The sequence below is a fragment of the Hyperolius riggenbachi genome, chromosome 2, assembly GCF_040937935.1.
Source record: "Hyperolius riggenbachi isolate aHypRig1 chromosome 2, aHypRig1.pri, whole genome shotgun sequence".
Taxonomy (NCBI): domain Eukaryota; kingdom Metazoa; phylum Chordata; class Amphibia; order Anura; family Hyperoliidae; genus Hyperolius; species Hyperolius riggenbachi.
Genome location: NC_090647.1, coordinates 323,856,401 through 323,883,710, shown reverse-complemented (window position 1 = coordinate 323,883,710; position 27,310 = coordinate 323,856,401). Strand labels below are relative to the sequence as shown.

General features: G+C 46.8%; 1 protein-coding gene across 1 annotated transcript in view; it reads left to right on the top strand.

The window, feature by feature from the left end:
* The first annotated feature begins 1,587 nt into the window (after nucleotides 1-1,587).
* The window catches only part of WDTC1 (WD and tetratricopeptide repeats 1), a 70,085-nt gene continuing 44,362 nt past the window's right edge, over nucleotides 1,588-27,310 (top strand). The window contains exons 1-5 of the mRNA XM_068269251.1: nucleotides 1,588-1,693; nucleotides 10,586-10,712; nucleotides 18,321-18,404; nucleotides 19,571-19,617; nucleotides 24,030-24,141. Coding sequence (XP_068125352.1) covers nucleotides 10,665-10,712; nucleotides 18,321-18,404; nucleotides 19,571-19,617; nucleotides 24,030-24,141 — 291 coding nt within the window. The 5' untranslated portion in view covers nucleotides 1,588-1,693; nucleotides 10,586-10,664. The remainder of the gene's footprint in view (nucleotides 1,694-10,585; nucleotides 10,713-18,320; nucleotides 18,405-19,570; nucleotides 19,618-24,029; nucleotides 24,142-27,310) is intronic.

Below are 27,310 nucleotides of genomic sequence, written 5' to 3'. Positions count from 1 at the left end.
GCTGCTGTTGTGCTGCTGGTCACTTTATATAGTTGATATAAAATGTTTTAAACCACTATTTGGCTCAGAATCTTTATTTTTTCTTAATTTCCTGCTCAAAATCTTTTTTTCTTAATTTCCTTGCTCAAAAACTGGGTGCGTCTTATACTCCGGTGCGTCTTATATTCCGAAAAATACGGTGTGTGTGTGTGTGTGGGGGGGGGGGGGGGGGGGGGGGTTTGAAGAATGAGCTTTGGGGAATTAAAGTGGCCATAAATCTGTTGACAAAATTTTGGGTGGAAATTGGTTGAATGTATCAATCTGAGATGTTGGGAAATCTCGGGCCAGTGTGGTTGTCAGGTGCGATAATCACGGCATGCAATAACCACGAATGATAGACACGACGTAAACCCCGGCCGTTGTCCCTCAAAATGTGTGTGCACCCGTTGCCTGTATTTCCGCATTGGTGCTCCACGTGACTACTGGCATATACGACGTAAAGTGCGTGTGTGACGTAATTTGGGCTGGGGCTGCCATGATAACGGGCCTCTGGTTTGTGTTTCCCCCCAGGCCAAAAGGTCCCAGTCCTCCCCTGGGAGGGGGTGTTGGGATGGTGAGCCCCAGGCTGAAACTTTCCGGGTGGGCCCTTAGTGTCCGATCCTGATCACGTCTCCTTGATCATGATCTGGATCTTCTTGAATCTCATCTAGAATAAGAAGGTCTCGAGTCTTTGTAATATTAATATCTACTTGGACTTCTGTATCTCATTGGAGAGCATAAATATCTTCTTGGTCTTGAGCGTGATCGGTCACGTTGAAGAAATCTGCATGGGCTAATCCAGAATATCAGTATTAGTACGAATATGATTAGCAGAGCAATTATGCCCCTCCTTTTTTTTTTACTTTCAAGCTGGCCACTAACGGTCCAATTTCTAGTGAAAAATCGTTTGAGCGATCAGAAATTCTGATCGGATTGATTGTAAATAATCTCCATTGGTGGACACAATCGATTATGAACGAATGAAAAAAATGTCGCCCGAATGAATTTTCGGCGAACGAAAATTTGGATTTTCTTGGTGGTCGTGATAGATAGGAAGCAATGATTGGTTAGTTGATGGTGTAGTTAACGATTTTTCGTCCGATCAGCATTTGATCGCTCAAACGATTTTTCGCTAGAAATTGGACCGTTAGTGGCCACCTTTAGACTGTCTGACTCTTTTTCTTCTTCATCACAAAGATCTGTGAGGCACAGTGCACAAGAAAAACAACTAAAAAGAGAAAATAAAGAGAAAACAAAATGTAAAGAAAATTAAATATATGAATGCAGCCACAAGAGGGCAGCAGAATCGGTGAAATGACAGTTACAAGCATTAATACTGTAAAGGTTTGCACGGAGGTGAAACAATGTCAGTATCCTTTCCAGGACTACTACTACTGATGCAGCCCTTCCCTAAGCTGCCTGCATGAAACTAAGCAGAATCGCAGTTTACAGCGTTGCCTTTTATAGGCTACAGCCAATTAACAGTGACATCGTCACTGCCCTAAAGCAAGATGGCCACCGCTGCCTCTTGTCCTTGCCCAGCCACCAATCCACTGACTGGAGTAGTGCTGACATCACTTCCAGACTTTCAGAAAGAACCCGGAAGTAACATGGCTGTCGATGCTGCAGGGGAGAAGGAAAAAAAATCCTGTAAACATACCGGACAAATACAGAGGTAAGAAAAGAGAAAAACTGCGATGAAAATGTATGAGCAATGTTAGCATCAAAATGCCTATAAGTCAAAGAGGACAAGGGGAAAAACAGTCAGGGGTAATAGCAACATTTAGCCAGTGGTGTAGCTTGGGTATTTGACACCCAGTGCTGACTTTTCACAGACACCCACCACCAGCACCCGATCAAGCAATTTTTGTGTGGTGTGTGTGTTAGGGGAATTTTGTGTTGTGGCAGAAGTTTGGGGAAAAGGAGTGAGTACACCACGAAAATGGTTGTGGCCAAGGTAGCAGTGTAACTCAGAGGCAGTGGGTCTGCATTTTCTCCTAAAACACAGCAGGCAAAGTGACCTTAGGTAATTGCCATGACCCTAAAAGACTGCCACGAAGAATTAAGGCAGTTCTGAAGACTAGAAGGGGTCAAACTCAGTATTAGCAAAACATAGTTAATTAAGTGGCCAGTGCAATATATCAGTTTTCCTATCGGTGTTGTAGTGGTTAGCACTCTCGCCTTGCAGAGCTGGGTCCTCGGTTCGCATCACGATCAGTGTACTTTCTGCACAGAGTTTGTATGTTTTCCCTGTGTCTGCGTGGGTTTCCTCCAGTAACTCGGAGTTTCTCCCACATCCCAAAAACATACAGATAAGTTCATTGGCTTACCTAAATTGGCCCTAGACTACGATGCATACACTACATGATACATACATAGACCTATGACTATGGTGGGGACTAGATTGTAAGCCCCTCTGAGGGACAGTTAAGTGACAAGATGATATACTTCAGTGTTCTTCCCAGGGCTAATTAGGTGGGCGGGCCGCCTGGGTGTTTTCAAACCCTGCCCGGCTGCCAATAGTCTGTGCTGAGGGTTTGATTGGCTGGTGTGTCATCGGCGATTCGACGGGGGGCAGCGTGTCTCGGCCATGAGCAGTGTGGAGTAGCGGATTGCCAACAAGTGCAGAATCTGGAGTCCGACCTCTATCCTCCCTCCCTCTTCCCCCGCTCAACCAGCTCCTCCGGCGGTAGATTCAGCGTCACTGGCTCTGCGCTGTCTCGAATGCTAGAGCACAAGCTAGCCGCCTGATCCACACTGTCTCCTGTCCTTTCTCTGTGATGCTGCACATACTACCTCCTTTTTTAGTGTGCGCAGCATTGGAGAGAGGAGACAACGTGGGTCAGAGCGGCTGGCTTGTACTCTAGCGTTCGAGACAGCGCAGAGCCAGTGATGCTGAATCTACCGCCGAAGGAGCTGGTTGGGAGGGGGATAGAGGTCGGACTCCAGCTTCTGCACTTGTGGGCATCCGAGACATGCTCCCCCCCCCCCCCCCCCCCCCGCTGAATTGCTGATGACGCTTGAGGTTTGAGGGAGGAGCAAGTGACGCTGTATCTACTACGGAGCAGGGCTGAGGTGAGTTGCACATCCTCCCCACTAGCCCACCAGCCTGACCACCTCCCCACTAGCCCATCAGCCTGACCACTAGCCCATCAGCCTGACCACCAACCCACTAGCCCATCAGCCTGACCACCAACCCACTAGCCCATCAGCCTGACCACCAACCCACTAGCCCATCAGCCTGACCACCAACCCACTAGCCCATCCAGCCTGACCACCAACCCACTAGCCCATCCAGCCTGACCACCACCCCACTGGCCCATCCAGCCTTACCACCACCCCACTGGCCCATCCAGCCTGACCACCACCCCACTGGCCCATCCAGCCTGACCACCACCCCACTGGCCCATCCAGCCTGACCACCACCCCACTGGCCCATCAGCCTGACCACTAGCCCATCAGCCTGACCGCCAACCCACTAGCCCATCAGCCTGACCACCAACCCACTAGCCCATCAGCCTGACCACCAACCCACTAGCCCATCCAGCCTGACCACCAACCCACTAGCCCATCCAGCCTGACCACCACCCCACTGGCCCATCCAGCCTTACCACCACCCCACTGGCCCATCCAGCCTGACCACCACCCCACTGGCCCATCCAGCCTGACCACCACCCCACTGGCCCATCCAGCCTGACCACCACCCCACTGGCCCATCCAGCCTGACCACCACCCCACTGGCCCATCCAGCCTGACCACCACCCCACTGGCCCATCCAGCCTGACCACCACCCCACTGGCCCATCCAGCCTGACCGCCCCCCCCCCACTGGCCCATCCAGCCTGACCGCCCCCCCGCACTGGCCCATCCAGCCTGACCACCCCCCCACTGGCCCATCCAGCCTGACCACCCCCCCACTGGCCCATCCAGCCTGACCACCACCCCACTGGCCCATCCAGCCTGACCACCACCCCACTGGCCCATCCAGCCTGACCACCACCCCACTGGCCCATCCAGCCTGACCACCACCCCACTGGCCCATCCAGCCTGACCACCACCCCACTGGCCCATCCAGCCTGACCACCACCCCACCATCCTAACCACCACCCCACTAGCCACCAGTCTGACCACCGCCTCACTATCCCACCAGCCTGACCACTAGTTCACCAGCCTGACCACCCCCGCACTAGCTTACCAGCCTGACCACCCCCGCACTTGCTCACCAGCCTGACCAACACCTTACTAGCCCATCAGCCTGACCACCGCCCCACTAGCCCACCAGCCTGACTACCACCCCACTAGCCTGACCACTAGCCCACCAGCCTAACCACCACCCCACTAGTCCACCAGCCTGACCACTAGCCCACCAGCCTGACAACCACCCCACTAGCCACCAGCATGACCAGCTACCGACCCCACTAGCCACCAGCCTCACCACTTACCAACCCACCCCACTAGCCACCAGCCTCACCACTTACCAACTCACCCCACTAGCCCACCAGCCTGACCACCACCCCACTTGCCACCAACCTGACCACCTACCCACCCCACTAGCCACCAGCCTCACCACTTACCATCCCGGCAGTAGATTCAGCGTCACTGGCTCTGCGCTGTCTCGAATGCTAGAGCACAAGCTAGCCGCCTGATCCACACTGTCTCCTGTCCTTTCTCTGTGATGCTGCACATACTACCTCCTTTTTTAGTGTGCGCAGCATTGGAGAGAGAAGACAACGTGGGTCAGAGCGGCTGGCTTGTGCTCTAGCGTTCGAGACAGCGCAGAGCCAGTGATGCTGAATCTACCGTCGGAGGAGCTGGTTGGGAGGGGGATAGAGGTCGGACTCCAGCTTCTGCACTTGTGGGCATCCGAGACATGCTCTCTCCCCCCCCCCCCCCCCCCCGCTGAATTGCTGATGACGCTTGAGGTTTGAGGGAGGAGCAAGTGACGCTGTATCTACTACGGAGCAGGGCTGAGGTGAGTTGCACATCCTCCCCACTAGCCCACCAGCCTGACCACCTCCCCACTAGCCCACCAGCCTGACCACCTCCCCACTAGCCCATCAGCCTGACCACTAGCCCATCAGCCTGACCACCAACCCACTAGCCCATCCAGCCTGACCACCACCCCACTGGCCCATCCAGCCTGACCACCACCCCACTGGCCCATCCAGCCTGACCACCACCCCACTGGCCCATCCAGCCTGACCACCACCCCACTGGCCCATCCAGCCTGACCACCACCCCACTGGCCCATCCAGCCTGACCACCACCCCACTGGCCCATCCAGCCTGACCACCACCCCACTGGCCCATCCAGCCTGACCACCACCCCACTGGCCCATCCAGCCTGACCACCACCCCACTGGCCCATCCAGCCTGACCACCACCCCACTGGCCCATCCAGCCTGACCACCACCCCACTGGCCCATCCAGCCTGACCACCACCCCACTGGCCCATCCAGCCTGACCACCACCCCACTGGCCCATCCAGCCTGACCACCACCCCACTGGCCCACCAGCCAGACCACCACCCCACCATCCTAACCACCACCCCACTAGCCACCAGTCTGACCACCGCCTCACTATCCCACCAGCCTGACCACTATCCCACCAGCCTGACCACTAGTTCACCAGCCTGACCACCCCCGCACTAGCTTACCAGCCTGACCACCCCCGCACTTGCTCACCAGCCTGACCAACACCTTACTAGCCCATCAGCCTGACCACTGCCCCACTAGCCCATCAGCCTGACCACTGCCCCACTAGCCCATCAGCCTGACCACTGCCCCACTAGCCCATCAGCCTGACCACTGCCCCACTAGCCCACCAGCCTGACTACCACCCCACTAGCCTGACCACTAGCCCACCAGCCTAACCACCACCCCACTAGTCCACCAGCCTGACCACTAGCCCACCAGCCTGACAACCACCCCACTAGCCACCAGCATGACCAGCTACCGACCCCACTAGCCACCAGCCTCACCACTTACCAACCCACCCCACTAGCCACCAGCCTCACCACTTACCAACTCACCCCACTAGCCCACCAGCCTGACCACCACCCCACTTGCCACCAACCTGACCACCTACCCACCCCACTAGCCACCAGCCTCACCACTTACCATCCCGCCCCACTAGCCACCAGCCTGACCACCCACCCCACTAGCCAACAGCCTGACCACCTACCCACCCACTAGCCACCAGCCTCACCACTTACCCAACCCACCCCACTAGCCACCAGCCTCACCATCCACCTACCCAGCCACCAGCCTGACCACCTACTTACCCACCCACCAGCTTTAAAGGACTTACGAGGTGAAATGTGACATGATGAGATAGACATGTGTATGTACAGTGCCGTGCACAAAAATAACTAGTCAGTGTTCCTTTTTTTCTTTCTCTGCCTGAGAAAGTTAAACATCAAGTATGCAAGTGACAGTTTCTGTCTGGGTCGGGACCGGGTCAGACTATAGCATAACCCTCACTGATAAGTAATTACAGCCATAAAACATTTTTCTGTCAGTAAATGGCTTTTAAGAGCAGGAAAGAGATAAAAAGGGTCAATAATTCATAGATTTGAGCTCTGGCATACTCAATGAAGGTGTCATTGAGCAGAGACAATGAAACAGTAAAGACTTAAAAACTAGATTTAAATATAAAATAAAACTGTGGGATATCTAACAAAGTCATTTTTAGGAGAAGTAGGATAGATATAATTGTTTTTCTCAGAAGTGTATTTTCACCTCGTAAGTCCTTTAACCTACCCACCACACTAGCCTCCAATATGACCTACCTCACTAGACACCAGCCTGACCACCTACCCACTTACCCAACCCACCAGCCTGACGTACTTACCCACTAACCCTCCTTTTCTACCCAGCATGACCTTAGGGCCCTTTTTACACTAGCTACGATCTGCTTCAGAAAGCGTTAGCGATACGCTTCAGAAAGCGTTAGCGCTATATTAATAATAAATAAAGTCAATACTAGGGAAAAGCAAAGGTGGCCATACATCAGATGACTCAGCGGCCCATCAACCATCTGATTCAATAATTATCAAATCAGATGTAAATCTGTGCCACCACAAGCATGCCCGATTGACGGTTCAACCAATTTCAGCCCAAAATTGGTTGAATGTATTAATCGGACATGGTGGAAAATCTCAGGCTGTCGTTGGTAAACTTGATCCATGGCAGTAATGGCATGGGATATCGTGACAAGCGAGACGGAACCCCTGTCCCCCCAATGCAAATGTGCCTCCGTGCAGTTATACTTTCCCTGTCCACTGTTGCCCATTGTGGTGCCCATCCATTTTCCGCTTTCGTGCCTCACTCGCTGCCGGGGTATAGCACATGACACAACACACGTGCCCCTAGTGCTATATGCCAGTAGCCATATAGGGTGGCAATGCAGAAGATGGATGAGCAACCGAGGAGGCTGATTCCCAAGAGATTTCATGCTGAAATTGATTGCGAATCAGCCTGCGGTGTATGGGTGGCCAAAAGATCTCTCTGATCAGATTCGATCAAAGGGAGATCTGTCTCTTGGTTGATCTGCTTATACATCACTAGATGTATGGGCACCTTAAATGTAGCCATACATCTAGCGATGATGGCCAGATTCCACAAAGAGACAAATTTCTCTCTGATTGGAGAGAGATCTGTCAGCTGCCCATACACCACAAGATGATTCCCAATCAATATCAGCATGAAATATCTCGGGAATCTGCTGAGCCCGCCGCATCCGCAGCCTCGCCGCTGTGTGTATATGTTATGTTTATGTGCTGTAATGTGTGTTTATACATTACCTGTTCTGTGTCCTGGTGGCCATCCATCTTCCGCCTCTCTTAACTCATCCACATACATGTTGCCTAATAGGTAAAGAAGATGCAGAGAGGCACACTTGTCCTGGTGATTATTTCGGGTGCATGACCTTGGATGCTAAGCGACATCCCAAGTACAGTCCAAGTAGTAGATAGGTTGGTCAGCACTAGGGCTGCACGATTTTAGGTAAACATTGAAATTGCAATTTTTCTCTCAAATTGCGATTTCGATTTTTTCACGATTTTTTTTCAAATCGTTTTGGCACTAAATTCACTATGCCCCCAGTATAGTTTATCCAGATACTGCGGGCGGACGATTGCTTTAAGAGAAACTCGCTCGAGTGGACGCCCCCCCCCCCATTAATCATAATGCACATTCACTGCTTCTGGCGACTCTGGCCAATCGGCGCACAGCGGTGCAGCCAGACAAGCGTGCGGGCAGCGGGCGGGCACTCAGCAAAAACCGAGGATACTGACGATCACCAGATCGTTTTGTCACGAACCGCGGTTTCGGTTTTGAACCGGAAAACCGTGCAGCCCTAGTCAGCACACCAGCTTCTCAATGAGCAACGTTTAATATAAATCACATGTCAACACTAAGGTTAACAAGTGTTGCGGGGCCACAAAGGGTCTTCATCAGAAAAGTGCAGACAAAAAAACTGTTCTGATGAAGGGGACCCTTTGTGGCCCAGAAACAATTGTTAACATACACGTTGCTGGCGTGGCGCGTGTGATGTCATGTGTAGGCGTGTTTTGCGCCAGCAACATGTATGCGGCTGATTGAAGAGAGGCGGAAGATGAACGTACACCGCGACACAGGACAGGTAATGTGTACACACACACACACACACACACACACACACACACACACACACACACACACACACACACACACACACACACACACACACACACACACACACACACACACACACACACACACACACACACACACACACACACACACACACACACACACACACACACACACACACACACACACACACACACACACACACACACACGGGTTTCATCGCTTATCCCGATATCACTCACCGCTACCGCCACACACCCTATCAAGCAAGTCAGCCCTACATCTTGCAGCATGTCTGATTGCCTAATGCAACAAATTTTGCCCTGAAATTGGTTGCATTGTCGGTCGGGCAAGCACTTGGCGGCAACAATTTTTATCAGATTTTGATTATAATAATCAAATCTATGGTCAAGTCGCCTGATATATGGCCACCTTAATGTATTGCAGCTTGCAGTAATGTGACAAACCATACATGAAAGAAAAAAATCATTCATGAACTATCAACAAATAGACAATACAGTATATCCAACTAGAATCAATTTCTGTTGAAATAAAAATAAGCTGTCCCATAGAGAAAGATAATGTGCATGAGCTAAGCATGTGTAAATAAAAAGGGGAGGGGGAGGAGGCAGACAGCGGCAAGAAAGTACAGAGAGAGAGAGAGAGAGAAAGGAGAGACAGTGAGCAGAAGACCCTTGAGGATGAAAGCCACTTCCTGCTACATTGCCCCAAATATACTGCAACCAGGGATACTTACTTTAAGAAATTGATGGAACTATTCCCAGACTTTCTCACATTAGAAGATGAGAGAAAACATGTATCTTACTGGGAGAAGAGGAATCCAAAGTGGCAATCGCTGCACGCTATGTCACAGCATGCCACAGACTGAGAGGAGCATAACGCAACTGTAAACCTAAAAATGTCCACAGACTGCTTAGCCATTGTCCCCCTACCTCACCCCTTACCATGTCCCCTTTTTCCCCTTGCTTCGCCAATACCTGTATGAATCTTGGTCATGTCAATAAGCTGTCTTTGATTTGAGAGTGGAACTTCTTGGAATAACAATAATAAAGATAAGATCACAATGCCTAGACAGGTACGCTTATGTGAACTTGGCTGCAGGAGAAGGTGCACAGGAATATGAGGAGGATCGCCTGTCACACACGCTGCTCTCTCCTACATCTTCTGCTGGTTTCCCGGGGATTGTGTGGGCGGGCTCTCAGCTGGCTGCCTCTCTGTTTCATTGGTAGGAGAGAGGCGCCAGCATAGTAAAGGTCTTTACTGATTGGAGAGAGGGAGAGAAGGGGAAATGTTACTTCTGCTGTGGCCGGAGATCCCCTGCCTGTAACCACAGCGATGCGCTAATGTAAATTGCAGCAAGGAGCCCTTACTATAATGACATATACCTGTCATTATAGACAAGTTGGCATTAGCAAGCCTGGCAACCCTCTCAGTGTCAAGTGTGGTGCGGATTGCACTCCCCTAGCGACGCCAGTGCATATAGCTGCATATACCAAACCATGTATCCCATGGCTTCCCCCAATCTGGCTCCTTTAGATGCCTATGTGAGGACTTCCCACAGGAAAGGGGCAAAAACCTGCAGGGCAATAAAAATTAGAAAAGAAAAAAATTACCAGAAAAGGTTTGAGGGGGCGGAGTCAAACCCATTAGTATGATGCCATGGAGGCACCAGGGAATTTTCTTTACAGCCTACCTAATACTTTTGTGGTACACAAAGAAAGATTTTACGAGAAATGTAGCTACAGTACAGTGCATATAGAACATGCTATTGTTGAGGTTTCAAATAAAAACAAAACCAGTTGGGTTCTCTGTTATGCTTTTGGTTTAAACAGCTAATCTCTTTAATTTTTCTAAAGCATTTCCTTTTATGTACATGCAGGCATGTAACTGTTTACTTTCTTTGTTTTCACTGTAGAGATACCTGAGTATGAAGGGAAGCAGTGATGCTACAGTTTCTGTCACTGGCGCTCTGAGCTCCACTTCTTAGCTTTAAGATGGAAGGCATCAGCATTGCTCAGGACATTATTTATAGGCAGATCAGGGTAAGTATGAGGGTACTAATACAGTTTATCCTGTAATAACAGACATACAATGTGTATTATATAGAAAAGAGCTGGTGGCGTGCAGGGCAGGGGTGCGCACACCGTTTCTTTGGACATAGCGTGTGCCATTTGGGCTGCATCTAATCACAGTGAGAAGCGGACGTACGTACGTACGTGACAGCTTAGAAATTATTATTATAGATATGCTCTTACCCCATACACCAGTCCCCAGTGCACAAAGAAAAGGTTTTTTTTTATTTTTCAAAACTGTGCTTAGGGCAGCCCCTCGCTCTGACCCGGCCGGTGATTTTCCCACCATAAGTCCACAGTACCCACACTAGTGCACCTCAACTTCCCGCTTTACCTGTCCGAGGTCTCAACACCTTTCCCATTGACTGACCTGGCACTCTGCCCTTACCATGAAGGAAGAGCCCATAACCCACACTTGGCTGATTTCCTGTGGAGACTTGTTATTTCGACAAGCAACATTCACATTTGAACAACAAAATACTGCCGTGTGATAAGTACAATTACATATTTACTATATCTGAACACATAATATTGTAAGAATATATATATTTTGTTATACTGCCTCCACCAACTGAGGCCAGATGTATGATCTGTATCTGCAGGACTCCCACCTCCTGGTTTTCTTGATGAGAAAGAAGTGAAAGTGGACTCAAAGCACTTGAGCTGCAGCCACTAGGGGCGCACAGTGGGCAGTTAGTGTTAGAGAGCCTTCCTCAAGTTCTCCTTACTGAATAGGTGCACCCGAGATTGAACCCAGGCCTTTTGTGTCCGAGGCAGAGCCCTTAACCAGCACACTATCCAGCCACTGCTTGTGGCCCCTGAGCTATCTGCTCCACGAGGTTGCCATCACAATGCACCTCCTGAGATACCTGTTCCACAGAGGTGTTCTGTGACAGCACCTGAAATGGCAAAAGTGAGGAAGAAACTCCCTCCAACCACCCAAATAGGTGGCCTCTATCACGACTAAGCTGTACATTACTCTGTATCATTACCTGACGCTCGCGTGGCTAAATTGTGGATGGCTGACCGCTCTCCTCATTTGTGTATGGCTGGCCGCTCGCTCCGCAAGGTACTCATATATTGGAAATGCTATATAACATATACTATGCCCTGCCCTGATCAGAATCTATACTGAATACACTATATGATGTAGCTTAACAGAACGGACCTGAACTCAGAACTTCCTCTCTGTTCTAAAAGATAAGCAGCAGCATAATACCCTTTTCAAAAAACCTTTTTTTTCGTTTTGTTACAGCTGATACAGAACCAGCAATAAATCTGCAGTGTGTCTACTTGATGGAAGCAGGCATATTGTTAACATGCTGTGCTTTAAAATGAGCTTATCTGCCTTACCTGCCATGACAGTCAGGGGAGAGATTGAACTACAACTTGGGATAGACACAAATGAGGGGGGATTAGTTAGGCTAAACTCTATAAATACACACAGGGTGCATGTCTCCATGTTTTCCTCTTGTCCTGTGCAAGGGTTCAGGCCCACCTTAAGTGTAATCCTGTTCAACGTAGGTGCAGGTTCAACTATATGTAGAACTGTATGTTTAGGATTGCCTGAATCCACCTGCATTACAAGAACTGTAACAAAGGGTATATTTAGAAAAACTTTATACAGAACATATATGCTACTCTACATTTAAGAGTGGATAAATCAAGGTACACATAGTGTACACGCTGCATAATATGTTGGCGTTTTTATAAATAAATAAATATATATGCTTACCTTACTTATCTATTATTATTATTATAATAACAACAACAATAATAATCACAATTATGATTATTATTGCTACCACTATCATTACCATTATTAATGTACTTATTTAAATATATTAAAGTTGTGTACCTTCTAAATTACATCCCTTATCAGACACAAAGCATTTCCAGGTATAAATGCACCTTAAATGCAAGAATCAGTCTATATACTATACAATACAAACAGAATAACCAGCATGAAGCGGGGGAGCAATTGTTTCAGCTGATAGAGATTATTATTTGTTGTATTTATAAAGCGCCAACATATTATGCAGCGCTGGACAATAAAACAAGGTTATAGAGGCAAACTGGGTGTAAGATGCTTTATCATGCAATTCAACAGAGACTCCACAGGAGACCCCAAGTTAGTCTAGGGGAAAGTTATTGGTGGAGCTCCACCAATTTGGGTGGGGGGGGGGGGGGGGAGGAGGTGGCTGATAAAAGGCTTTTGAAGATTAAAAGTACATGTAGGGTTGTTGTGTTTTTTTTTTTTGTTTTTTTTTTTTGTTTTTTTATGAGCGAAATTTACACGCAATCCTACCTTGAGTTGATAAACAACTTCAGTAAACTAAAGGCTGCCATACACTGGTCGATTGCCACCAGATCGACCAGCAGATAGATCCCTCTGTGATCGAATCTGATCAAAGAGGGATCTATTGGCTGCCTACACTACAAACAGATTTTGAATCGATTTCACTATGAAACCGATTCACAATCTGTGGAGCTGTCGCTGCCGCCTGATCTGGCCGTCGCGAGTCCCCCGGTCCCCGCTGCCTCTTCTCCGCACTGGGCTCCAGCTTCACTTTACTTCCTGTCGGGGGAAGGTTAAACAGAGGGCGCTCTACTGTTTAAACTTCCTGTCAGGACAGGAAGTAAGTAAAGCCAGCCGGAGCCCAGCGCGGAGAAGGGACAGCGGGGACACACGCCGGCGGAACAGGTAATGTATTGCCGCTAGCCTTGGACATTCGAATGCCACTATCAACGCACTCCCGACCTGCCGGGGATCGAGGGAAATCTTCCGCATGGACAGATCGCCGGAAACGATTGATTTTGGACGGAAATCGATCGTTCGGTCAGCGTTTGCGCAAGGATTTTACAGCAGATTCGATCACAGTGATCAAATCTGCTGTATATCGGCGGGAAATCGTGTGTGTATGGGCCCCTTTACTGTATCTATTTCCATGGAACTGTATTTACTCACAGGGGGAGGGGGGTTGTTGTATGTGAAGGATATAGCTCCCCCACTGAGTGTAGGGCTCACTGACTAACATCTCTCCCCCCTCTCACTGTAGTAATACCACATGGCTCTCTTCCCTCCATCCTGTGCCGAGTTGGAGGTATTTTACAGTCTTTTTCACTGGAGGAAAGTTACTTCTATAATACTTTTGTAATAGACCCATTTGCTCTAACATGCAACAAGTTCATTACCTGACAAGCACCTGCACACACACCAACCAACCAAACAACCAACTCTCTTAAATACCATGGGCTTGATTCGCTAAACCGTGATAACTCAAATATCACACCTTATGAAAAGATAACACGCCTTATCAGAGTAGCATAGCGAGTGCTACGAACCCGCAGGAGCTCAGGGCAGGACGAGTGCCATTGCCAATTAGCAGGCATAAGTTCGTAGCACTTGCTATGCTACTCTGATAAAGCGTGTTAACTTTGATAAGGTGTGATATCTTTGATAAGGCGTGATATCTTTTCATAAGGTGTGATATTTGAGTTATCACGGTTTAGTGAATCAAGCCCCATGTGTGCAAGCTAAATGACAAACTTCACAACATGTTTGCAGTCAAAAACAACAAAGTTATTCAGAAGACTTGTACACACGCTCCAACAGTGGAAGTGTTTAGTTCTTTTTTTGGGGGAGTTTTACTTTATAGGAGCAGTGTCTGACGTGTATATAGACCCTTTGTGGTTGGATAAATGGCCACACTTACCAGTCTTTCTCTGCTGGACAGAGCACTAGTGTTGAGCAAAAAGTCTCCTAAAATGCAGGACACATTCACAGTGGTGCATTGCAGTGTAATGGCTTCTTTCTAACATGGCTTACCACAAAGCAAGGTACCACTTATGCAATGGTCACAGTGTGGCATGAGCGTTGTGGTGTAATGGATTACGGCATTGTAATGCACTACCGCTAAATGTGCATATTGACAGCAAAAGTAAGCTTTACTGTACATGACACAACGCAAGGATAACGTGTATTCTGCTGTCACAGGGAAAGCAGTGCAATGGCCATTGTGAACATGGCATCACTGATCCAGTGAGGAGTTCGCACCTTGGTTCAGTTTTATAGCAAGATGTGAACTATCAGTAGAAGAAAAAATTGTATTGGAAAATCATGTTTATATTTACAATATAAAAATAAACATCCTGCTGCAATAGATCACAGGTGGCCTGCAGTCTGTTCATTACCTCCCCTATGAGTAGCAGTTATGCTGTGCACATTATAGGTGTGTGGGAAGGGTTGGGACTCTTGGGCCAGAGGGGCCCCAAAGGGCCCTCCCTCAACTACATTATTAGTTCTCTATTGGTCATGTGCTCATAATCACTTCTATAGATACTTTGAATAGTGGTAATCATTAACAAACTGTTTCACATCCTCTTCTTGCACCTCTAACACTGTAGTTGCCATTGGCAGGTTTTGGAGCGACGTATCAATTATGTTTAGAGTGCTTGGGGGGCCCCATTGTAAAACGTGCATCGGGGCCCACAGCTACTTAGCTACGCCACTGTATTGAACTCCCTCTCTCATCCTCATCAGGCTTGCCCCACCTTCATCTAATTTAAGCAGGCCTTAAAGCGGATCCGAGATTAAATACTCACTATAACAAGTAACTTGTCTATATATCTTATCTAAAGTTTAGCACAGTAAATCTAGCTACAAATAGCTTCAACAGTTTATGATTATTTATTCTTGTGATACAATGAGAGCAGCCATGTTTTGTTTGTCACATTACACACAGGCAAGCTGATCTGTATCTCCAGCCCTCAGCCTGCGAAAACTTCACTCCCCTCTCCTCCTCCCCTCTGCCTCTGAAATCTCTGGCTAGTAACCTCCTCCTGCCGAGACTGAGCTCCCATAAGCCCTTGCTACTAAGACTGAGAGTGCCAAGGCTCTCTGAAGAAGCTGTGGGCGAGGCTTTTTTTTAGTTTTTAGGGAATTAGAGCATTAAAACAAACAAAAAAAGGATTTGGCTTTAGGAATGCCCTATAAACTATATGAAAGGAACACAATTATGCAATGAGTAAAAGTTGATCTCAGACCCACTTTAAGTAGAGCAATTATTTATCTACTTATATATGTGTTGTTGTTTTTTCTGAGATAGTATGGCTGACAGCTCCTCCTTATCATTTGGTTAATAGGTAACCAGTAGAGAGATTGGCAGAGAGGGGCTGTGTCAGAGGAGTGGGAGAGGTGGAAGAGGCGCACAGCAGAGTTCAGTAGGGACTGAAGAGGTGCCTGTCTATTTTTTGCAACCTAAGCTATAGGTCTGTACAGGCCTTAAGTGACCACTTGCCAGTCTGAGTGCTTGCAATCTCATTTATTTAGTCATCCTAAAAGTGACCACAGAGGGTTACATTTCACATGAAACAGGACTTGTTAAAGAGAATCTGAAGCCAGATTAAAAATGGCTTTTTACCTTATATCCATGTGAGGCATGTTTACCCCAGCTAAAACGCCGCTATCCCACGGCATAACGAGGGGTCTTTACCCCCCAAATTCCCTCTGCAAAATCCACGACTTTCTCGGTTGTGGATTTTGCTACCCGTGTGCTTCCGTGTGAGGCAGGGCTAATGGCCGCAGCCCTGCCTCACACGTGTCTGTCAGCACGTATCTCCGCCTCTTACCCCGCCCCTCTGAGCGAAGGAAGAATGAGAGGGGCGGGGGAGAGGCGGCGATACACGCTGACAGGCGCGTGAGGCAGGGCTGCGGCCATTAGCCCTGCCTCACACGGAAACGCTCCCTGGGCACCATGGAGGGGTTTTGGGGGTAAAGACCCCTCGTTATGCCGCGGGATCGCAGTGTTTTAGCAGGGGCAAACATGCCTCACATGGATATAAGGTAAAAAGCCTTTTTTTAATCTGGCTTCAGATTCTCTTTAAATTGAATCTAAACTCAGAACTTCCTCTCTGCTGCAAAAGATTATGTATAGCATGATAGCCTTCATGGGGGATACTGCACAAGAAGTACAATACAATAACATTTGTAAAGCGCTTTTCTCCCATAGGACTCAGTGCATAGTTGTGCCTCAGATCAATACAGGGTTGCAGGCTGGGCTGTATTACAGAGGAGATAGTCAGGAGTTCATGAATGCCAGACTGAAGAGATGGGTTTTTAGTTTAGACTTAAATGCTTCCAGGGATGGAGCTGTCCTGATTGGGTGTGGCAGGGAGTTCCAAAGTGTAGGGGCAGCATGACAAAAGGCTCTGTCTCCAAAGGTTGTGAGGTGGACTCTGGGGATGACCAAGGTGTTACCTCCTTTTGATCTAAGATTGTGGGGGGTGTGATGCAGTTGCAACAAGTCCATCAGGTATCCAGGGCCCAGATTGTGCAAGGATTTGAATGTCAGTAAGCCAAAATAAAATTCTCTATTTTATTGGTAGCCAGTGGAGTGAGCACAGGGTTGGTGTTATGTGGCAATGGCGGGGTTGGCTCGTTAACAGCCTTGCGGCGGCATTCTGTACTAATTGCAGGCGGCGTAGATCTTTCTTATGAAGGCCTGTGTAGAGGACATTGCAGTAGTCCTACCTTGATGTGATGAAGGCATGAACTAGGGCTGGAAGATCCTCTGAAGGAATGAGGTGTTTAATCCTTGCAATATTCCTTAGGTGAAAGAAGGAATGTTTCACAACAGCTGAGATTTGATTCCTGAAGCTTAATTTCCCATCAATCAGTACTCCCAGGCTGCGCACAGAGTTGTTCAGGTCTGAGCTCCCTATCCTTAGCGGTGTTGGTTGAGACTGGGGCTGCTTTGCTGTTGGACCCCGACCCTCAATAACAAGAACCTCAGTACTGGGATTCCTGGGGATCCCTTTCCTGTATTCCATTGTTGTGCGCTGCAACGCCACTGCCAACTTTTTTAAAAGGTATGCGTAGCCAATTGCATTGCATTACTTCCGCTACCAAGGAAGTCCTGCGGTAACGCACTGTTGCAGCGGATCGCGCACTTCCAGCAGAACGCGACTCATTTTGCTATGCCTCATTGCCCTACATTGCCGTTGCCCTACCCTGTGGTAAAACTGGGTAATGCAATGCAGGTTTTCAGTGCAAGTGTAAAAGGGGCCTGAGCCTCCCACATAAGGATAGATGAACTAGTCCAAAACTAGTGGAAAGGCTCAGAGCTGTCAGACTAACAATGCCCACTATAAGTGACGACTTCACAGGAAATCTTTCATTTAAAGTGCATTTTACTTTAGCAGGGCCGGTTCTAGACTTTTTGCTGCTTGAGGCAAGCTTGTGAGGATGCACCCCCCGGCCTGATTTGGAATGATCGCACAGCATCCGACAATTTACTCCACTTCATTCAATGTTCTCACATGACTTGCTGCAGCTCAACACAAAAGCACACTGGCTGGCTGTGAGTCTGTGACAAACAACTGCTCTCCCCTGTTTTTTGTCAATTCACACTTTTGATCAAAACACCTCTACATTAAACTGGGATTCATACAGTTATGAATGGATAGTCATTGATTGAATATTTTTTTATGCTATGTTTTCTTTACAAGTTTCTTGTCTTTCCTTGATAAAGTATCATCTAGACAAAGTACGATGCACATTTATTGTTTTTACCTTAGGAAAGAAAAGCTAGAAGCTTTCAGAGACGTCATCATGTGACAGACCCTTTCATACGTCGTCTAGGACTAGAGGCAGAGCTACAGGTAATCTTCCTGAAAAGTTCATCCTATGCATACTGCATGAAGATAGGCAGAACTTAATTTATTTTTCATATTCTATCCCTGTTTGCTAGCTTACCATAATCATTCAGAAATGTATTATAAAATCTGCTCCCATCACACCAAAGAAAGTAAATAATGTATAGCTGACAAAACTAACCAGGGGTGCCTCTAGGCATAAGCAGTGCAGGCCATTGCCTGGAATGCCATTGGTCCTGGGGGGTGCCATATTGCTGGATTAAGCCCCATCCCCAAATTAAGCCCCGCCCTGTGCGTGTTCTATTACTTGCTTCTCCTGCATCTACTTAGTGTAAGTTGCAGACAGCTGCCACCTCTGTGCTTCTTTCTTCTTTGTGCCTCTTTCTTTCCCCTTTTGTGCCTCCTTCTGTCCCTTGTGTCCCTCCTTCAGTCTCCTCGTACCTTCTTTAGTCCCTTGTGCCATGTCTGACCCCATTTGTCCATCTGTCTCCCTTTGTGTCCTCTTCTGTCTCCATATGCCTCCTTCAGTCCCCCTGTGCCACATCTGCCTCCTTCTGTGCCCCTTTGTGCCTCCTTCTGTCCCCTTTGCCTTTATTTGTCCCCCGGTGCTACCTTTTCCCCCGTTTCCTCCTTCAGTCCCACTCTGCCTCCTTCTGTCCTCCTGTGCCTATTTCTGTCCTCCTCTGCCTATTTCTGTCTCCCTTTGTGCCTCCTTCTGTCTCCATGTGCCTCTTCCATTCCCATGTGCCACCTCTGTCCCCTTGCGCCTTTCTCTGCCCCCTGTGCCTACTTCTGTGCCTCTTTGTGCCTTCTTCTGTCTCCCTGTTTCTCTTTCTGTCCCCCTGTTTCTCTTTCTGTCCCCCTCTGCCTCCTTACATCCCCCTCTGCTGTCTTCTGTCCCCCTTTGTGCATACTTCTGTCCCCCTCTGCCGTCTTCTGTCTCCCTGTGCTTCCTTCTGCCCCCCTTTGTGCTTTTTTCTGTCCCCCATTATGCCTCCTTGTGCCACAGGTTTTCTCGCCTGGAGTGACAAAATGGCTAGAGGCGCCCCTGAAACTAATAAAGCCCAAATACCTTTGTCCTTTTTTTTTCCTTCTTCTCTTCTTGCCGTTCCATTGTATGTTCAATCATTACAATTCAAGAGCCTGTCACTTTTTTTTTTTTTCTTATACAGGGTCATACTGGATGTGTTAACTGCCTGGAATGGAACGAGAAGGGGGAGTGAGTATAGCTTACTTGTCTCTGTACTCAGACTGGTCATTTGTACTATCTGCTTACTATCTCTGTCTCTCTGGTCAGGACATCAACTGTGTGCTGTATTTCCTCATTCCTCAGTAGAACTCTGTATCAAATTTCTAACATGCAGTGCGTAGTTTGCTATTTTTAGATGAGTAACTTGTGAGTTGGCTTTTCTGTAAGGTTTTAGACATTGTCCTACTGTTTGGCTGCTCATAATAGAAACTGCTTTGTCATTTAGGAAGCTTAAGCTGAAGCAAAACACTTGTCCTCATATCCTTCTAAGAAGAAGCCTATTATCTAACCTTTTTGACTACCAGTCAGCTTGCTAGTTTAACCTGTTTAGCTTTACTGCCTGACACCTGAAACGTACCATATATACAGATTGGTAGTCAGATAGCGTATTTACTTGTTCCACAGGAGGCTTTAAAGATCGATATGTGACTTCAGGATATATTAACTTCAAAGCAAACCTGGATTCAATAATAGGAAGTCCTCACCTATAACTTTTAATACACCACAAGACAATAGAAAACAATAATACAGGGAGTGCAGAATTATTAGGCAAATGAGTATTTTGACCACATCATCCTCTTTATGCATGTTGTCTTACTCCAAGCTGTATAGGCTCGAAAGCCTACTACCAATTAAGCATATTAGGTGATGTGCATCTCTGTAATGAGAAGGGGTGTGGTCTAATGACATCAACACCCTATATCAGGTGTGCATAATTATTAGGCAACTTCCTTTCCTTTGGCAAAATGGGTCAAAAGAAGGACTTGACAGGCTCAGAAAAGTAAAAATCAGTGAGATATCTTGCAGAGGGATGGAGCACTATTAAAATTGCAAAGCTTCTGAAGCGTGATCATCGAACAATCAAGCATTTCATTCAAAATAGTCAACAGGGTCGCAAGAAGCGTGTGGAAAAACCAAAACGCAAAATAACTGCCCATGAACTGAGACAAGTCAAGCGTGCAGCTGCCAAGATGCCACTTGCCACCAGTTTGGTCATATTTCAGAGCTGCAACATCACTGGAGTGCCCAAAAGCACAAGGTGTGCAATACTCAGAGACATGGCCAAGGTAAGAAAGGCTGAAAGACGACCACCACTGAACAAGACACACAAGCTGAAACGTCAAGACTGGGCCAAGAAATATCTCAAGACTGATTTTTCTAAGGTTTTATGGACTGATGAAATGAGAGTGAGTCTTGATGGGCCAGATGGATGGGCCCGTGGCTGGATTGGTAAAGGGCAGAGAGCTCCAGTCCGACTCAGACGCCAGCAAGGTGGAGGTGGAGTACTGGTTTGGGCTGGTATCATCAAAGATGAGCTTGTGGGGCCTTTTCGGGTTGAGGATGGAGTCAAGCTCAACTTCCAGTCCTACTGCCAGTTTCTGGAAGACACCTTCTTCAAGCAGTGGTACAGGAAGAATTCTGCATCCTTCAAGAAAAACATGATTTTCATGCAGGACAATGCTCCATCACACGCATCCAAGTACTCCACAGCGTGGCTGGCAAGAAAGGGTATAAAAGAAGAAAAACTAATGACATGGTCTTCTTGTTCACCTGATCTGAACCCCATTGAGAACCTGTGGTCCATCATAAAATGTGAGATTTACAAGGAGGGAAAACAGTACACCTCTCTGAACAGTGTCTGGGAGGCTGTGGTTGCTGCTGCACGCAATGTTGATGGTGAACAGATCAAAACACTGACAGAATCCATGGATGGCAGGCTTTTGAGTGTCCTTGCAAAGAAAGGTGGCTATATTGGTCACTGATTTGTTTTTGTTTTGTTTTTGAATGTCAGAAATGTATATTTGTGAATGTTGAGATGTTATATTGGTTTCACTGGTAAAAAGAAATAATTGAAATGGGTATATATTTTTTTTTTGTTAAAGTGCCTAATAATTATGCACAGTAATAATCACCTGCACACACAGATATCCCCCTAAAATAGCTAAAACTAAAAACAAACTAAAAACTACTTTCAAAAATATTCAGCTTTTATATTAATGAGTTTTTTTGGGTTCATTGAGAACATGGTGGTTGTTCAATAATAAAATTATTCCTCAAAAATACAACTTGCCTAATAATTCTGCACTCCCAGTATATTAGATACATACAGGAAGTCCCCGACTTACGAACGACCCGCCGATACAAACAGCATAGATTCTGTGTTTCCGTGGGAACAAGTCAAACAAAATTCTCAGATTGGACTTGTAGTTCTTGAGAAAATCGATTTTTGAAAAAATTCAAAGAAAAAAATGGGTTTTAAACTTGTATAAGTAGGTACAGAGGGCATAGGTGACACAGAGGAGGTACCTGAGGTGACACAGAGGGGGCACAGAGGCGGTACAGGGGACAGAGATGGCACAATGTTCCGACTTAAGAACAGATTCAGGTTAAGAACGAACCTACAGTACCTATCTCGTTCGTTAACCGGGGACAGGACAATGGCACAAGCTGTCTAGAGTGCTGTCCACCAATGCAATAGCGGTTTATGCGTATCCTCAAAAAGCTACTGTGGCAACGCACATCCCAATAAAAGCCAATACTTTATTAGAACATAGTTAAAACCCATGAAAAACCCACAGTGGGAGGGAGGTGTCAAAAGGAGGTACAGAGGTTGACAGTCGCTTCCCACTGATGCGGTGCTTCCATGGGTCCTGATGAAGCATCACATAGTTGTGAAATGGCTGTCAACCTCTGTATATGCTTTTGACACCTCTCTCCCGCTGTGGGTTTTGCATGCTGGCATAATGCTTTGTTCTAATAAGGTATTGGCTTTTATTTGGATGTGTGCTGTCACAGTACCTTTTTGTTACAGATTGCCCAGTAAGCTCATGATGAACCATAACTCCTGGGAGTGTGTAAGGGGCTAAAATGCTCTCTTACTAAAATACTATATAAAACAGAAATTTGCCTTTTTAAAACAAGGTATTTGCAATTATTCAGGTTGGAGTGAGCATTTGAGTTGTCCCACAGTGCATCACTGCTGAATATGCAAATTGTGCCTCTGTTGTCCCTAATCGCTAAACATACCTATAGATCCGCTGGAATGCAGTGATGTGTCAGCTTTTAATTTGCACAGAGCCATACTAATCCAACATGCATACAGACTGTTTTGGAATGATTGGTCCTCATCAATGCATGGCATGGATTAATATGACTCTATGGGGTATGTAACTAGCGTTTCAAGTTCTACCCCAGAGAGCTACAGTATATTAATTCATGCCATGCACTAATGAGGATCAATTTAACAACAAAAGAGGAGAGGGATCGGCACTGCAGAGATACATTTATTGTCCAAAAGTGAGGCTCAGTACATAAAGTGACAGGTATGCGGCTGCTATACAATAAACAACGTACCAATGCTGTACCAAGGCTACTGAGCCTCACTTTTGGACAATAAATGTATCTCTGCAGTGCCGATCCCTCTCCTCTTTTGTTGTAAAATGCATCTGCTCCAGGACCAGAGCACGCAATCTACATTCTAGTGAGCGAGGTGTGCTTACACTGCCTACCCCAGATGACACCAGCTATCTTATGCTGCAGTGCCAACTATTCCCCTACTTGTCTACTAATGAAGATCAACCAGGGGCCAACTGTCACTAGACAATTGGTGGGCTAGATTACCTGTTCCTGACTTTCATGGTGCTTGTTGTTTTCAAGGTCCCTCCTGTTCCCCAAGCGTTTAATTCCACTAGCCCATCAGTAAACTATGCTAAAAGAAGTGTCCGTGCACAAACGAAACAGAACTGGCCATGTGCAAGTTCTTGGCCTATGCATGTCCAGTAAAAGGAAGCGTACTTAAAGGACCTGTGTCGCAAAAATATTAAAATTTAAAATACATGTAAACCTATATAAAAATAAGAAGTACATTTCTTCCAGAGTAAAATGAGCCATGAATCACTTTTCTCCTATGTTGCTGTCACTTACAGCAAGTAGTAGAAATCTGACATTACCAACAGATTTTGGACTAGCCCATCTTCTTATGGGGGGTTCTCAGTTTTCTTTATTTTCAAAAGCACTTAATGAATGGCAGTTACTCCGTCCAACTGCCAAAAAAGTGTGCAGCGAGCAGGGAGGCTGGCTAGCATCATTGTATAAATCTTTTTCAGGGAGTGTCTTTATAAAGAATAAAGGCTATTCCGAGAATATCCCATGAAGAGATGGACTAGTCCAAAACCTGTCGGTAATGGCTGATTTCTACTACCAACTGTAAGTGACAGCAACATAGGAGAAAAGTCATTTATGGCTCATTTTACCCTGGAAGAAATGTACTTCTTATATGTATGTGTTTTCAATTTTAAGACGGTTTAACAGTTTCTCTTTAAAGTACTTGACAATATTTAATTCTTTTATTTTATTTTAATCAAACAATATGTTTTTTACAGCTTGCTGGCTTCTGGCTCAGATGACCAGCATATGATGCTCTGGGACCCATTTCATCATAAGAAACTCCTGTCTATGCATACAGGGCACACTGCCAACATCTTCTCTGTCAAGGTGAGCTTGAGCAATAATGGGCGGGTCATTTTTTTTTTTTTTTTTTTTTTGCAGCAGCAGATATGATGCATGCAAAGAAGTATTGTAAATGCTCCCCTTTAATTCTTATTAAAGGGTAGTATTGAGAAAAGAAAAAAACAGAACCTATTTGGTATAAAGCACCTATTTCCATACCATCCAAAATTAGAAAACTTAATTGCACAGACACTGATACACACATACCTGCATGCATACATGGCGTGGATAAGGAGGAGAAAAATGGGCTCAGCCAAGATAATCCGGCATTCTGGGTCTTTCAGAGGTGCATTAGGGAGGATTAGGGACCTTGTACACATGCTGGATTCTCAAGGTACATACACACGTCAGATTTTTCGAAATGACTGGTCGTTTGGACGTTTGAACGTCCAGTCGTTTTGGACGTCAAATTGGGCATGTGTATGGTCGGATGTTCAGCTGATCAGACTGGATTTCAACAGTTGAAATCCAGTTTTATCAGCTGAACGACCGACTGTATACACGCCCGATTTGACATCCAAACAACCGGACATTCAAACGACCAGTCGTTTAGAAAAATCTGACGTGTGTGTGTACGAGCCTTTAGAGACGGCCCTGAGCCAAGAACACCGTACAAGGCTTTAGGAGTCTTTCTCTGCCATGCCAGAGTTTTATGCCCTTTAATTAATGATCAGTGAGTATCAAGGTGTGCACTAATGCACGGCGAGTGTCACTCCCAGGGTGGTAAATGTAATTTTGCCTTCCTAAAACACAAGGTATTTGTGATAACTCAGATGTAAAATAAGCAGCTGTGGTTTCCCATGATGCATCACTCCCAGACATGCAAATCATCTCTTTATGCCCTTGAATGCAAGGCTGCATATGCAGAACCCCTGCTGTATAGTGAGCCTGTAGCTAAAACATTTTACAGAGCCACACCAATCCAACATACACATAGCCTGTTTCTGACTTTCTGGTCCTTATCAGTGCATGGTATGGATTGATATGGCTCTATGGAATAGTGCTTGGACCAGTACTAAGAAATACCCAGACAGCTCATGGTGACCCAGAACCACTTGGAAGGTATAATGTCCCGTACTTTTAAGACCTGTAAAAAGAAAACTTACCACAGCATAACTCACCTACTCTAGGTTCCCTCCCTTGTCTCTTCCACCCTGTCAGCTCTACCATTCCGCAACCGTGTCCTCTCGCATTGCCGGCATTTTCACTGCCGACCCTGATGTACTTCTGAGTCATCGCCATGGCGATTAAAATGCCGGCAGATACAAGAAGACATAGTGACGGAACTGAAGAGCTGACGGGCCGGAAAAGACTGCAAAGGGAACTCTGAATTAGTGGGTTATTCTGTGGTGGTTTTTTTTTTTACAGGTCTTAAAAGTACAGCAGTTCTAGGGGGCGTTCCTTGGGAGTATAACTGCCATTTCCTCCCCGTCCATATTCGATGTTCTAGTCAGCCGAAATCTTCGACTGCCCAGAACGGGGGCACTGGAATGTGAGAATGCTTAAAGGGAACCAGAGGTGAACGATTCACACAAAATAAACATATCAGTCGATAGCTTGTAAAGAATAAATGCTCTGCCTGATAATTTTGCCACTCTGGTGGGTCTTTTTGAGTGTTTTTTTTCTTTAACCATTATTGCTCCAGGAAAAATCCAATATGGCCGCCGGCTCATATCCCTTCTGCTTCCAGGTTATGAGCTGTTCTGGATGTGCTGTCTAGCCTCTATGAAACTATAGTCAAGCAGGGCTGCTGCTGCAGGCTTTCATCTGTGTGCTTTCAACTTTATTATTCTGGCATGCTGTGTGGCTGCCTGTAGGAAGTGTCTCTCATAGAAATGAAACTGCATACAGTAGATAATGACTGGCTGCACAGTGCACACAGATCACACAGCCACACTTGTCTCTTTCAGAGCTTCTTTCTGCAGGAGCAGCCCCTCCCATGTCATCAGCTCTGAGTATGCAAAGCAAGAAAGCTGAACCAGGAGGGGGCAGGCTTGGGCTTGAAAAGACTCCACAGAAGACTGACTCAGCTATAATGATTCCAGGTCAAACCTAGACTGAATGCTCAGTCGGGGATTCTTATCACAGCTGATAACAGACAGATTAAGCAGAGCAGAATGAAACTAAAGGTGGCCATACAATCGTTAGATTAGCAGCAGATAGATCATCAGATCTCTGATCTATCTGATGTGTTTAGGAACATTTTTTACTAGGAACAGATTTCCAATAGATTTCAGTATGAAATCTATTGAAAAATCGATCTGATGGCATTTGTTTGCCATCAGATTTCCATTAGGTTCAATGCAAAATGATAAGCCATCTCAACAGATCCACCTAGATTTTCCATCATGTCAGATCGATCGAAATCGGCCGCAAATCGATCGATTGGTCAACCGATTTGCGATAGATCAATTTCGTCTATTGATTGGCCGATAATCGGCTGAGTGTATGGGCCCCTTAAAGAGAACTCGAGGCGGGGTTCTTCCATCGCAATCCATATACAGAGGCTGGGTCTGTCTATAGAGCCCAGCTTCTGTTGCTAGTTAGTTTCCTTCAAAGCCCCCCCTGCGCGCTGTCAGACCCCATAAAACACAGCCGCGCTGGCGACACGCAGCGTGTCGCAGCCGGCTGTGTTTAGCTCACTGCTGTCAGTCTCGCCGCTCCCCCGCCTCCTGAATCGCTCCGGTCCCCGCCCACGTCCCTTCCCTCCAATCAGTGGCGAGGGAAGGGACATGGGCGGGGACCGGAGCGATTCAGGAGACGGGGGAGCAGCCAAGACTGACAGTAGTGAGGTAAACACAGCCGCATAGCGCGGCTGTGTTTTATGGGGTCTGACAGCGCGCAGGGGGGGCTTTGGAGGGAACTAACTAGCAACAGAGGCTGGGCTCTATAGACAGACCCAGCCTCTGTATATGGATTGCGATGGAAGTACCCCGCCTCGGGTTCTCTTTAAAAGGTGGGTAGGTGTTTACTGTCATGTTCCCACTGATAAATGTATTGAAATACAGGAGGGTGCTTTGTCTCTGGTTCTCTTTAAGACCAAAAACCCTGCTATTAAAAAGCAATGCTAAATGTAATCCTGACAGACCCCCACAGCCTTGCACTGTGTTTCAGTTGCTATGGTGTGTGAAGGAGAGACAACTGTATATATTAT